This window comes from Balearica regulorum, chromosome 6 (assembly GCF_011004875.1).
Source record: "Balearica regulorum gibbericeps isolate bBalReg1 chromosome 6, bBalReg1.pri, whole genome shotgun sequence".
NCBI classification, from domain to species: domain Eukaryota; kingdom Metazoa; phylum Chordata; class Aves; order Gruiformes; family Gruidae; genus Balearica; species Balearica regulorum.
Genome location: NC_046189.1, coordinates 38,853,551 through 38,867,687, shown reverse-complemented (window position 1 = coordinate 38,867,687; position 14,137 = coordinate 38,853,551). Strand labels below are relative to the sequence as shown.

Below are 14,137 nucleotides of genomic sequence, written 5' to 3'. Positions count from 1 at the left end.
GAGATGCTGGCTTTGAGACAGCACCTAATTACCTACCAGAATTTCTCGGTATTTTAGTATACCCCTGTATTAGTCATGGCACTGTTACCACTTGGGAGGGTTTTCTTATTTCAGATAGCTTCTTATTCATGTGTATCCTGCAGAATGTGCTGCTACATACGGTGTAGGCAGAGGAACAGATTTTTCAAAGCAAAGGGTGCTGCAGCCCTGCGGACGGGGTTGAGCTGTTAGAGGAACACCCAGGATTGCTGGCTCCAGAGAGGAAGCGCTGTAATGAGAAAGGGGAAACAGTTCTGTTTTTCTAATATTTGTTGTTTTCTTTGAAACAGGGAAAAGAATACCTGGAGTGATTTATATTTAATTGAGGATTGCATTCCATCAGATACGGTGAATGTTCTCAGGCCATTTATCAGCTGTGTCTTTTCGAGACCTCTGAGGAGTATGTGCTTCATATTTACCTTAACTTGGCTAGGTCAGGGGAAATAAAGCAAAAATAATAGATGCTCTTTTTTTATGTGAACAAAACTGGAAGTCATGTGAGTGAAATATGAGGTAAATGACTGTGTCTTACCTCCTCTGTGCCTTTTTAAATACAAGAAATTATTAGTTATATATAATATAATTTCCTTTGCATTATCAGTGTATCTTTTTAAAACAGAAGATTTATTAACTTTTTCATTGCTCCAGCTTAGTCGATCCCTGAAGTCAACATGACATATATTGTGCTGCCATTATTCTTTAGTTATTTCATATTTAAGTAGCATCCTGTAAAGACCAAAACAAGAACAAAACATGCCGTATACTGCACATTAGAAAACATTTTTTTCTAAATTGAATCTGATGTATAGTATTGGTAATGTATAAAGATAATATGACACTAGAATCCTGCAAGCGCTCGTGAGGATTTCAGGGAGCAGTAGCTAAATTTTGGGGGAGCAGGAGTTCTGTAAGAAAGCCTTTGAGTTTCAGATAGTGTCTGAAAAATGTGTCATTGCTGGTTTTCACCCGTGTGTGCTGCTGCCGTGGGCTCTCCGGGTATTATTGTGAAGAATTACGCACTCCACGATGCATCCACAATTTCAACCCGGTTTCCCAATGCGAATAGCCAAAGGGAGTTTATTGTATGGCAATATTTGTGTAATATTTGCATAATGCGTTTTTTATGAATAGATCTAAAGGTAGGGTAAATGCAGAAGAACTAAATGTCAGGATCTTTTAAGCAAGAAGGAAACCTGAGAACCGAGAAAGTCTCTTACCGTCAGCATGTACAGTCATTCTCCGTCCCCATAAGGGACGTACAGTGAAAACTGTTGCAAAATAAAACCAAAGAGCACATTGTTGATTCAGCTAAACCTAGTGATATGGCCGGTTTCAGAACTAGTCTGATGAAGTGCGATTTGATCAGATATTTCATGAACGGATTATTTTATTACTGATACCACTAATGATTTGTAAATTAACTGCAACTCATTCTCCCTGAGTGACGGACTCAGTGGCATTTACCAACTTTTCACGTACCCCCTTTTTGGGGGGCTGAATTTGCAAAATGCTTCCCTGTAATCTTTTGAGTTAAATTTTCGACGACATTTGATGACAAGTGTAGCATGATTAATTACAAATTGTTCTTTAGGTGAATAGTGCAGATTCTAAAACACAGCTTGTGTTTTTATAGCAGTTATTACCCTGCAGGCTCCAAAAGGGCTTTGGAGTACAGAGTATGATTTCGGTTACATCATTGTAAATTCAGAAAACGTCAGTGATCTCAAAAGTGTGATTTTTTTGAAATTAGGTCAGTGGAAAAGAGATCAGAATCTGCTTTGCTACCTGAAAAGAAGCAAGCTCCAAAATGGAGTGAAGTCTCTGCTTCTAGAAAGGCACTGTTTTTCTTTTGAAAGGAAGGTATTTATAAAAAAAAAAAATTTGAAACAATATGGGGGAGTGAATGATAGAGCAAATTATAATCTGAATCGAGGCTGGATTAGGGCAAGAAAGTCAGTGCACGGAAAGCTTTTGCTTTTGCTGGTTGATCTGTAATGACCCAGCAGATCTACATCGCCATTTCATCTGGCACCATGATGGGCCAATGACTCAAAGCTATCTAGAGGTTTCTTATATTTTCTCTTCCAATTAAATTTATTCAGTGTTTGGATTTTTGTTGCTGGCTAGTTGATCTTTTGGTAGCTACAGTGCACTTACAAGTTTTTTTTGTTTGTTTTCTACCCTTTGATTACAGAATACATAATTTTTTTTTAACCTGAACTTGAATTTAACTGAATTTCAAGGTTGAGATGATGATTGATATTTTCTGGAGAGGATGTAATTCTCTGTTTTATTCCCACTTCTTGTCACCAGAAGCTTTGAGGAGATAAGGATTACAGCCTGAAACCACTAGAAATTACAGGTCAGGAAATGAATGTAGGGTCTTGCAATGTACAGCATCAAACATGAAGCCTGAGTAAATAAGTTTAACGGAGAGTCCTGCCTCGCTAGGGTATGTTGAGAAGGAAACCATCAGAGAGGCAGTCATGGATGGTGAATACCTTTCAGGGTTTTGTTTTCAATGTTTGTATGTGATGGTTTTGCTCCAAGCATCTGAAAAGCAGCTTTTCAGGACCCCAAGTCTGTGACTCATGAAGGAGATGAGCAATAGTCACAGGGTTTTTATCTTCCCCTTCACTTTGGGCAGCACGTTTTGCATCCTGTTTGCGAGCAGCTCTGTGGCTTCTCATCTGAAAGCTTCCTTAAGCCTGTGATACTGTTCACTTCCAGCCATTTTGGAGTACTCAAAAAACCAAACCCAACAAACCAACCCAAAAACCCCTCATGGTTTACATCACCTGCAGGGTCCGAGCGTGTTGCTCAGGTGGTGACCCCAGCTCCCAGAGATGCAGGATGCTCAGACTGCATCTCCCCAGGCCGGGGGCTTCAAGTCACTTACCCTGATTACTGTTATTAGCAACTGTTGGGGCTGAAGCGCATTTCAATTGTTCTTGAGTTTTATCTACTGCCAGGAAAAGGGGGGGGAAACTATGTAAAAATGAACAAACTACTTCCTAACCTATGGAAGAAATGCATGTATTTAAGAGTGAGTGTGTAAAGTAAAGCTGCTTTTAAATATCTGATTGAAAACAAAACAATAAATTCAAAATACAGTATGTTTTTTAAGTCCTGCACATTTTGAGTCATTGAAAAATTACAAACGGTATCTTTTAATGGTTGAAACGAATAGGTGTGATAATTTTATCATAATTGTGAAGTAGCCTTTTCTGAAGTAAACTCATTAATATAATATGAAGGATTAATTTCACAGGAAAAATGAAGACCCTGTAAGGTCTTGCAATATGTTTCTGCTTTTTCCAATATAGCAAAAAAAAAAAAAAAAAAGGAAGTATTTCTAAAGTCAAATATTTCTCTGTTGTCATTTTCAGAATCCAGATGGTTCTGAAGTACTTGGAAAATGAGCGTTCTTCTCATTGAAGCCTTCTATGGTGGTTCCCACAAACAGCTGATGGATCTTCTCCAGGAAGAGCTACAAGAAGACTGTGTCCTCTGTACACTCCCTGCTAAGAAGTGGCATTGGAAAGCACGGACTGCTGCTCTTTATTTCATGCAAACAGTGCCAACAAGTACTAATTACAGGTAACCCTGGAGCTGAATAATTTCTAAGCTCAAATTATGGAGATGCCTTCAACAAGGTCTCTTGAGCTGAATTTTCGGTTATGTGCATGCAAGGCTTATATGCACAAGCAAGTGGAGACTTGCAGTGGACAATGTGAGTTTTTCTTCTTGCGTTGACTTCTTGGGGTGTAACTGGGAAATTTACTGCCATGTTTTAGAGTTTCCTAGATTATTTTGTCTTGCATTGCTAGTCCTTGAGAGTCTCTAAGAGCGCAAGTATATGGATACCTGTTTGCGTACATGTGTATATGTACATCTTATTTTAAAATTATCGAGTGAATCCAGCAATACTGAAAGGTTTTAATTGTGCTTCCCAGATTAGTTTGAAGGATGGCACAGATGTAAACACTGTGAGCTTCTTCGCTTGCCCTCCGATGTCTCTATTAGCAAGTCTGATTTATCAGTGTACTGCTTGGGCTGACCTGGAGGGTTAAGGGAGCAGTTTTATCTTAATGACGGTCCGGTTCTGTAATGTGCCAGCAACTGTGGGTGTCAATTATGCATTTATGTAAGTAGCAAATTTCTGTCAGCTAGAACCTGGCCTGATAAAAGCAGACTATTTAGGTCAACTGATAGCTATCATGTAGTGAGAATCAGTCACTCCAGAACCAAGCTGTCTTTAAACCCAATGATTTTGCTTGGCCTACCTGATCAGTTGAGATGTGGTAAGATGATTGTATTGAGCAGTGGCACGTTGCATGGTGCGGTGCCTGCTCCGCTCAGGGCATGCAGCAGAGCATTGCGGCACGGGTAGTAAATGAACATTTGGTTGACTTTGCACCTTCATGGAGAGAGGCAATTTGTGCATGGGGATGTTTTAGCACAAGCAGCTGCTTTTCAGCCACAGAGTGAACTTCAGCAGCACTCTAAGCACAGCTAAATGACGTGCTAACTACTTACAGTTCAGAATTGGGTCTGGTATTTGTTACCAGGAGCAAGTAGACGTAGTCGGCTGGGGAAGGAATATGATTTTTCAAGAGTAGATCTTGTGCTATAGAAGGCTGTGTTTGAACAGTGCTGCCCAACACAGTGTCTAATCTGTTTTGGAATGCATACTATATAAATGTACACCTTTTCTGTGCTTGCTTCTGGCTTGCATTTAAAATAAACTACCATCCCAAGCCAAATGTTATTATTAATTTTCCCCGGTTTCTCTTGTGCGAAGCGTTTAGCGTTGGTTTCCTATTGCTTTCCTTTTGCAACAATTTTTTTTTGGAGGAGTGTATATGACAAACTGTTATGTAAATTTGTCTTGTATCGCAACCACATCCTCCAACGCATCGCAATGTTATCTGTGTTCCTTCAAGGTCAGCAGCCCAAGCTGTCCAGCACTAACTGTATTAAACTAATCAGACATCACTCATAGACATACACTTCATTAGTTTAACTTACAGTTACATTGACCTAAGATAACTTAACTCCAATTTGTCAAGTAACCCACATCTTGGGGGAACGGGGAGGGAATGACGACCAAAAAAACCACCCCACCCCCCCAAAAATAACAACCCAACAAAAAAAACCTCAACCCAGCAGCTTGAAAACTCACTTCAAGTTAATAAACTTGCAATCTGTCATAGACTTATGTGCAAATATAACCTTTACTGACAGCAAATAAATCTGATCTAACCAATAGAGCATCTTAAAGAGAGGAAAGCTTTTTTTTTGCTGTTGCTGTTAGGGTTTGATCAGATGGAATCAAGCAGTCAAAGTTCACAAAGATGCAATATTTAAAAAAGAGTGTGTACCTTATCCTCACAGGCAGGATAAAATTTTAGGAACAAGGGCTGATGTGACTGGTGAGAGGAAAACTGATGAGAGGTACCTTCTACTTTACTTGCACATTTTTAATGTTTGTTTTGTAATTGAATGTTTCAGGTTTTATTAAATTGAAAGTATAAGTGCATCAGACTACAACCTAATGAGCCTGACTACTCTCTCCTATTAGAAAAAACATTGATTAAAATTAACATTGATTCTTTTACTTCTAGCTTGCTAGTAACCACTAAAGATCTGCTTCCCAGGTAGCAGTTTGTTAAGACAAAATTCTTACTGCAAACTGGCAGGAATGTGTGTTTTGAATTACACATTTAAATATTTCAACTTTCTTGTGTGGTTGTGGGAAATACCCAATTTGCATTATTTAAAACATTGACATTATTTGTAGAATAAAAATTTTCTTTTACAAGTGATTTTCATAAATGTGACATTTCATAACTACCTTGTTTCTATTTGTGTGTTTGATAATACAGAAAGGTCACAAATATTTCAAGTGCAAACATTTTTGGTGATGGAGTTGCATTACTAAATTTTTATTTTCAAACTGTACTTTATTTCAAGATGCTGGTATGTATGAGAAATAATACGGATGCTAATAAGTCTGGTATTGCTATACATCTATACAGCAGTAGTATAAATGCGTTTTAAAAGATCTATGCCTGTATATATATAAACTGATTAGGGGAAGGAAGCAGGTTTCTTAGTTTTCAAGTGATGTTCAGTGAGTTAAGGACCAGTCTTAAAAAGTGCTTTTGAAGCAGAGTGTAGAGTGCAGAATCGTAGATGTTAAATTCAGATGCTAGTTTGTGATGAACTTGCAAATACTTCTACTGGAGAGCAGACAAGTTCTCCCTTGAGCGAGACTTAAACCTGAATTGATAACGAGCGGTGCATCTAACGTTACTTTTGTGAACTTGATGTGCAATAAAATGATCTTCCCGTGCAAAAATGAGATTTACCCAGAATTGTCACAGGGAGAAGATCCCCTCACCCTTCAAGGGGAACACGTGTAGCTATTAGGGAAGGTATCGAACACTTAGTGTTTTATCTGCAACACTGCGTAGATTTATACTAGTTCCCTTATGCAAAAGACGCGCTGTGTTTCTCTAGAAAAATGTTGCTTTTCTGTTTTCATGGCTTCATTGTGCGGCGTGTTGTCCAACCAGCTCACGTCTTCATTCATCTCCATGAAGGAGGACAGAAACCCTGATGAATGGGGGAAGACCAGACACCCAGCGAGTCCCTCCAACTTGGAAGGCCATAAGGAGAGCTTTTAAAGGTGGCACACTTGGCTAGTAAACTTGAAACAGTCTAATATATTGATGTCCAGCAGCCACAGAGCTTTCTTAATTGCTGTACAGAGACTCCCATGATTTTTCATTAATTGGAAAGAAGGAGTTTCATCCTTGTGGTGGCAATTTCCAAATCACAGCATTTGAAATGTACTCAAAAAGGCCACTGTTACTGTCTGCTTTCTCTAGACAAGCTTTTCAACAATTACAGAGTTTTGTTAGCAGTTGACGGAATATTATCATCTTTATTCCGTAAATTAGGAAGGTCCTGCAGTGAGACGTGACCTCCTCGGGCTGCTGGCAGTCTGCAGAGCTGCCGCGTTGTCTGCTTTGTCTCCCAACTTGCTTCAGACAGCTTAAACTCTTTGATAAATGTAGATGTCTGATCTTGCCTAAAGTTGTTTTCCATAGCACATAGTGACTATTCAGTAATTCTAGAAAGCACGTAACAAAAAAGCATTTTTTTAGCCTTTTTTTTTTTCCTAGTTAGGAGTATAAGACTTAGTTGTGCAGAACGGAGAGACTAAATGCAGTGTAGCTTCCAGTTTGCTTTAATAGCACTGCTAGATTATTTTAAATATATATATAAAAATATTATGTGTAACATTCAGTACTGCCCCCCAGGTAGCTGTTCATATGAATAAAGATTTTATTTGTAACAGACTCTAGCCCTGAAATACCCCTAGGGTAAATGTTAGCATATATATACCCCTTGATATTTGACAACTATATTTTAAAGACAAACTCTGTGCTTTTTACATTTTACAAAAGAGAAAACAAAACATTGTTTTCAATTAATAGAGCTCTGAAAAAAAACCACCTGGGGGGTGTGGTGTTCAGCAATATATAGTATATTTCAAGAGTATATAATGTAGATGTGGTTTGTTTTTTAATTATTTTTTTTAATAACCTGTTAAGTCTACTAGATTTAGGATTGCTTTGGATCTGATACTTTCATTCTGTCCTATAAGGAGAAGATGTGTTATTGTAGAGTTAATTCTTTACTAACTGATGGAGTCGCCTAAATGTCCTCTTAAAAACGGCGATCCTGTAAATTTTTATTCCAGTGAGCAGTTCAGTATGAGCGGTCCCACTGAAAACATAACACAGCTTGCATGTGTGAGCATTCAATACTTACTGTTTTCTAAGTATTTTCTTTTCAAAAAAGTACCTGCAAGTAAAGTATGTGCTGGGGAAGATGTTTGAAGATGTGACTCGAAGCAAGGCAGGGCAAATTTCAGCCCTTTCATTAAAGCTGTATATGCTGGGAACGTTTTTCTCTTTTTACATCTTTATGTCAAATACTAGAAGTGCATCTTTACATAATCTTTATAGGAAGTGGAGTAATTTTCCCTGCATTAGAGGCCTTTCCAGCATTTGGCCCTAATAATACTCAGGTAAGAAATAAATAAATTGTATCTGTGAATAGTATATTAAAGAGAAAATAACCATGTACCTGCAAATTTAAAAAAAAAAAAAAAAGGTTTACCTGATACTCGTTTTTGGGGGCATATTTTATGGCATTTGCCTCTATAAATAGGTGAATAAAACTTGAATCTCACTTATGGTATTGACTACTAAGAGTGTGTATTTTAGTCTTATTGCTCAACTTGGTTACGTTTGAAGATGGTACGTGGCTCACCTTCTTGGAATTGCTGAATAATTTTCTGTCCAGAGCTGCTCTCAGTTTCACACCATTTCTTTGGTGCTCAGTGTAAAGTTAAGACGTGTTGTGTGTGTTTTATATCAGATGTAGTGGAATCTGATCTTAGAGAATAGGTTGATGAGTTGTCCTGTGTGCTTTGATTAGTTGATATTAAGGCATGAAGAAATAAGGTGACTGAATGTAACAACCACTATCCCCTAAAGACAGGGTTCAGGTCTCATCATTTTGTGGGTGTAACTTACTCATTTCTGTAGCCTCGCTGATGAGTACAAATAACGACGTTCTTACCTTGCTGTAGAGACGTCCAAACAAAGGGTAACACAAATCCTTCATTCTATGATTCTATGATTCATTTAAAGGAGCAAAGCACACGGAAAGGAGGGTACAGGAAATGCTGCTTAGTCCCATGCTCCTCTTTTACGCTCCCTAGCTGTGTTAAGGGTCATTACTTCTTTAATTTCATTAGTGCTAAACTTGCTTTTTTTGTTGTTGGTGGTGGGTTGTTTTGTTTTTTTTTTTTTATTTTAAACAAATCAGTTGAGTTCACCAAGGTTAGTTCACACGGGCTTGTGCAAACGCGCACACGTTCATCCCGCCCACGCTTTGCACTAGCTGGTTGGGAGCTAGCTTCGCACCGGGGGCCAGATGGCCGTCCTAGCGCCGTGTTGAGCCTAAACTAATAAACCCTACCGAGATACGAGACACAGGCACCGTGTACTGAGCTAAAACAACTTTGTGACTTCTGACCAGAGCTGGCTGGTGTCCAGCCAGCTTAAAGTGTAAGCAAGGAGAATATACGTCCATATGGAACGGCACGAAGCTCCACCACTTAGCACAGATGATGCCCTCCACTTCTGTAGCCCCGTATAATAGAGGGTGTCCCAGCCTGAATAACGGGTGTGAAATTCTCTCTGATGAGGGAGAACTTGGAGACCATCTGATGCTGGGAGTACCTAATGTGGGAACGTAAAACTGGGTTTTGTGTGATTTTAAGTTAATATCGCCCAAAATCTGTTCTGCAAACTTCTTCTGAAAATGTTATCATTCAAAGTAAACTTCTAGAGAGAGACATGTAATCGAGTGTATTTGAGAATGATTTTTATCAGAACGCTACTGCAAAGCAATGCTTTGATAGAGTTAACAAAAGAAAAATGTTTTAATTCTAGAATTGATTTATTTGTTTTAAGCGGGAAGATAGAATAAATAAAAGTAAATAATTAAGTAATCAGTAAAAAAATTAATCCAGTAAAAAAAAATTAACTAATCCAGTAAAAAATTAAGTAAGGTCTAAGGGCAAAATCATTTCCTATTGAGGATCACAGCACTGCTGTGGTTACTCTGCTCACAATTAGACTGCTAAAATTTACTTTTCAGTATGATGGAGAGAGGCTGCCTGAAAGTTTTCATGAAGCTGGCGAAGGAGGTGGGATCTCCTTTGTCGGGCAGATTAATTACCTTGCTGCCAGGGAGCAGAGGGGCCAGAAACAACGTTCTGGCGCTCAGTCCTTGTGCAGTACGGCGATGTAAGGGGAAATGTTTTTTATTCTTAGGTCTGGCTGCGTAAAAACTTGGATGGGGGGGAGGAATTCAATAAGGAAAAAAACCCCCAACAAACCTGTTTCTTAAAACAGGACAAATAATTTCCTAAGTAAACTACCTGAAATTTATTCAGGCAGACAGCAATGTGATCTTAAACATTCACTTTGCATTAATCAACTTTGCCTCAGATAAAATGCTGGCAGATGGTAGCTATTCATTTTAAAAGTGACAGGTTTTCTTTATGTTTTTGTGTGGAAACCCCCACATGCACACTTCCCTCCAAAAACTTTAGTTTAATTTGTACAACATGCTTTTTTTTTATTATTATTATTACAGTCCCGTTATTAGGCAATTTCACAATTTGGATAGTTAAAAGAGGGTTTAGATGAATTTAAATGCAGGGTCCTTCCTTTGAAGTCAGTGGAAGTATATATAAGATCTCGAATTTGGCAGAAATAAGGTGGGAGTGATGAACACAATGCAGGGAGAGGTGCAGGACCGGGAAGGACGCTGGTTGGGACTCTTGGGTGATCTATAGAAAGTGCTAATGTGAAATGGTAGTTGTCCATTTGGTGTGTAAAAGATTTGCTTGAATTCCAGAAAAATATTCTGATGAGACAAGGAAAGAACAGTCTGGTTTTACAAACCCTAACATGTGTTTTCCTTTATGTTCTCGAGTGCTGGGTGAAATCCTTCTTTTTCTTTCTAAAATGGATTTTATGAATCACCTGGAGAATCGATATTTACATTGCTGGCAGTAAAATGTAATGAAATTGTGCATTATGATTCAGTATTTCTACACTTAGGATTTTAATGAGTATTTTATCTGTCCTTTTAAATGGTTGCTGTGTATATAATTTATTTTTAGATTAGTTATGGATTACATTTCTATTTTCAAATAACAAACATATACAGTACTATATTATCAAGAACATGATACTTTCTACAATTCATTGTCATTCTAGTCCATAACACTAATTTGATCTTTGAAAGGGAAAGGAAGAAACAAAGCTTTCAGTTTGTGTCTAATAAAGAGTAAAATCTTGATTTTTTCTTTTTTTTTCTGTGCTGCTTTTTCCTAATCTCAATTTTTTTTTTTTCCTAAGAAGGAAATACAAATTTTGTCAGATACTTGGTTTGCACATGATTTGGATTTATAGCTTTGTATCCCAGTGTCATAAATAACTAGCTTTCTTAATGAGTATTCACAGCTAGGCTGGATTTTGTGAATTGATATATAATGAAAAGAAATTTTATGTTATACAGACTGTTTTTAGCAAAACAGTTTTGGGAGAAGACCTTTTTTAAAGGTTTGGGTTTTTTTTTTTTTGTTTTTGTTTTGTTTTTTAATTTTTTAAATGCATTGGAATTTGCCTTTCCGTTAAATTCAGCAAGTCTTGGTTCAGGTTGCTGGGGACATCTCAGTTGCCAGTCTACAGCAGGCCAAGACTTCAGTTACCTCTAGTTACCTCTAGTTACCTCTAGTTACCTCTAGTTACCTCTAGTTACCTCTAGTTACCTCTAGTTACCTCTAGTTACCTCTAGTTACCTCTAGTTACCTGGTTCAGCCTGAGCGCACGTACCTGAGAGCTTAGTACCCTGCTCAGCTGGTTTCACCTCCACTCTTGCCGTAACTGCTCACCTTGTCTCCGTTGAGTACAACTGCCGTGACCACTGGGTAGGGGCTTTCTCTGACGTGCTTGGCTGGTACAGACTGGAAGGTCAAACAATATTTCAATATTTCACACCAGCTGTGAGCTCTCTGCATCTCCTGTGGGTGTCCATGAGGTTCAGGGTGGATTTTGAAGGGACTGAACCAGGTCCATGTACACTCTAGAAAATGTGCCCAAAGGTGTTTTCGGGTTTTATCTCCTTGTTTCCTCTGGGATTACAACTTCATATGGAATTGTAATGTGCACATGACTGCACAGGTAGGTGTGCCTGCTTGTGCAACTTGATAGGGTTGTGGAGAGGAGAAATGGTGAAATGGTGCTTCTGGTCCAACGTCCCTACAGTATGTTATTTCAGGAATTTTTACTTCAGAATAGGTGTAGCCTAGTTCTTAAGGACTGAATCTCCATCAGAGGCTTAGTTTCATCTGAAGGGATCCAGTTCATAATCTTGGAGACCACCCTGGTGAGAGCTGGGGCGTGCTAGGTGAGGATGGTTATTAGAGTCACTTCATAAATGTTCTCAAACTGAAATGCTAATGTGAATTGACCCATAAAATACTTGATTTTGTGGATTGTATCTTCTCTAAATATACAACACATACCTAGGCTGTAGTTTGATTACAATTTATATGCCAAATTACCGTGCGATGGAATGCGTTTAATTTAATATGGACTTCTGACTCCCCCAAACTGCAGTCTGATCAATTTATTTCCTCCTCCTCCTCCTCTTCCCTCTGGTACTACTCAGCCCAAGTGTCTTGGGAATGATACCTGTTATTGGTATGCTTTGAAGCATTATGATGATTAATTTACCCTCCCTTTAAAAAAAGTACTGAGATTCTATGTAAATTATGTCTATTCATTTGAATATCTTTGATGTATACAAAGCAACCGAAAAGCTTTTTTTTTTTTTTTGTTCATTATTCTATAATGAAGATTTTTACAATCTCCTTATTCTGTTGGACAGTATTTTCCCTTTCTTGCCTTTGTCCTTTGTCCCTGTCTTTTCCTCCCTCCCTCCTGCACATATACTCTGATGGTCCAGTGGACACAGTCATTTTAAAGAATGCCTTCCATTTCAGAGCATTTTTTTTTTATTGTTTATAACCTTGCCTACTTGTTCATCATTTTTTGTTTTAGCTTTCTTAATTTCCATTTTTACTTGTTGCACGCTGCAGCTTGTATTTCTGTCTGATAGCAACTTGAAGAAAGAATGAAGGAAATAGCAGTGAATGCAACATCAAAAGCAAATGTGTCATTTTCTTTTTGCAGAAGAATTACTGGAGGAATCTATACCTGTTAACAGTAATAATTACTATGAGGAAAGATGTATCTAGAGTGGGCCTAACGTTTCTCTCACACCAATTTTACCTGATGTAACTACTTAAATTGTTTAATGCTTTATCAAATGGTTTTTTAAAAAAAGTGAAAATGATAAGTAAAACAATAGAAAAATTATTTCAACTTTCATTCTTGTAACTACTACGAGTTTTGATAACTTGTGTTGCTTTTATGAGTGATAATATTTTTTAGCGTAAAATATTTTGCATATAATGAAGATGTGTGTCTGTTTGGGACATGGAAAAATCTTTGTGGAACTAAGTATTACATAATAACGAAGAAAATTTTAAATGCATGCAATACTATGTATATTATGTATGGAAGAATGAAAAAAAATTGAAGAGTAATTTGAGAACATCTGCAATTTTTTATTTATGTAAGAGAATATCCCATTTTTAATTAAAGATGGAATTTAAGAATGATAAATGGGACCATTATCTAGTAGCAGTTAGTTTGCAGGCATTTTTTTCCTACTGTTCTGCAGATTGCTGCAGGTTTGACGGTGCCTTTGGCTTTTGTGAGCAAAATGCATTTCCTGCTCGTGACAGAATAGTTGTAACTCACTAAACATGGAACAGTTATCATGCATAGCGACATTTCTATGTTTAAACCCTGAGGAATAGAATTATTTTAAACTGTGCATATGCAGAAATCTCCTGGTAATCAATTTTATTAAAAACATAACAGTTAAAAATTTTATATGCCCAATACATTTGGAGAAATAGTGCTAAAGATAGTAAAACTATGCAAGAAGAAGAGATGAATTTCAGGGCAAATTGCAATGAAGGACTTATGTTTTTTATTTTATTTATTCTTTTTAGAATGAAATTATTCCTAAATTAACTTAGGAGAATTTCTCTTGCTATAGCTATACCGTAATAAATTGTAGATGAGCCAAAATTAGATGTGAATTCTGAAGGAAGTACTGAAGTATTCTACATTATACTGTTTACAGTGTCAGACATAACTTCTGTCTGCCTTGTAGCCATTGACAAAAAAAGGAATGTGTGCGTTAGACCTGTTTTCCTTCAAGGATGTCCAGTTCATCTTGACACAGGCTGAGGCTCATGTTGGAGGTTAATAGGTGGATGGAGAGGAGTGAAGGTTTCAGTTAGATAAATTGCAGGAGTTGTCTACAAGCAAGCCTATTTTGCCACATTTGTCAAGTTTTT

At 37.6% G+C, this 14,137-nt stretch overlaps 1 protein-coding gene across 13 annotated transcripts in view; it reads left to right on the top strand.

The window, feature by feature from the left end:
* Positions 1-14,137, top strand: part of QTMAN (queuosine-tRNA mannosyltransferase) — a 185,087-nt gene that overhangs the window by 55,744 nt on the left and 115,206 nt on the right. For all 13 annotated transcript variants that reach the window (XR_012836187.1, XM_075757253.1, XM_075757256.1 and 10 more), the window contains one exon: positions 3,429-3,639. Coding sequence is in view for 12 of the 13 variants with exons in the window: in XM_075757253.1 (XP_075613368.1) it covers positions 3,458-3,639 (182 nt within the window). In the remaining variant the exon portion in view is untranslated. The remainder of the gene's footprint in view (positions 1-3,428; positions 3,640-14,137) is intronic.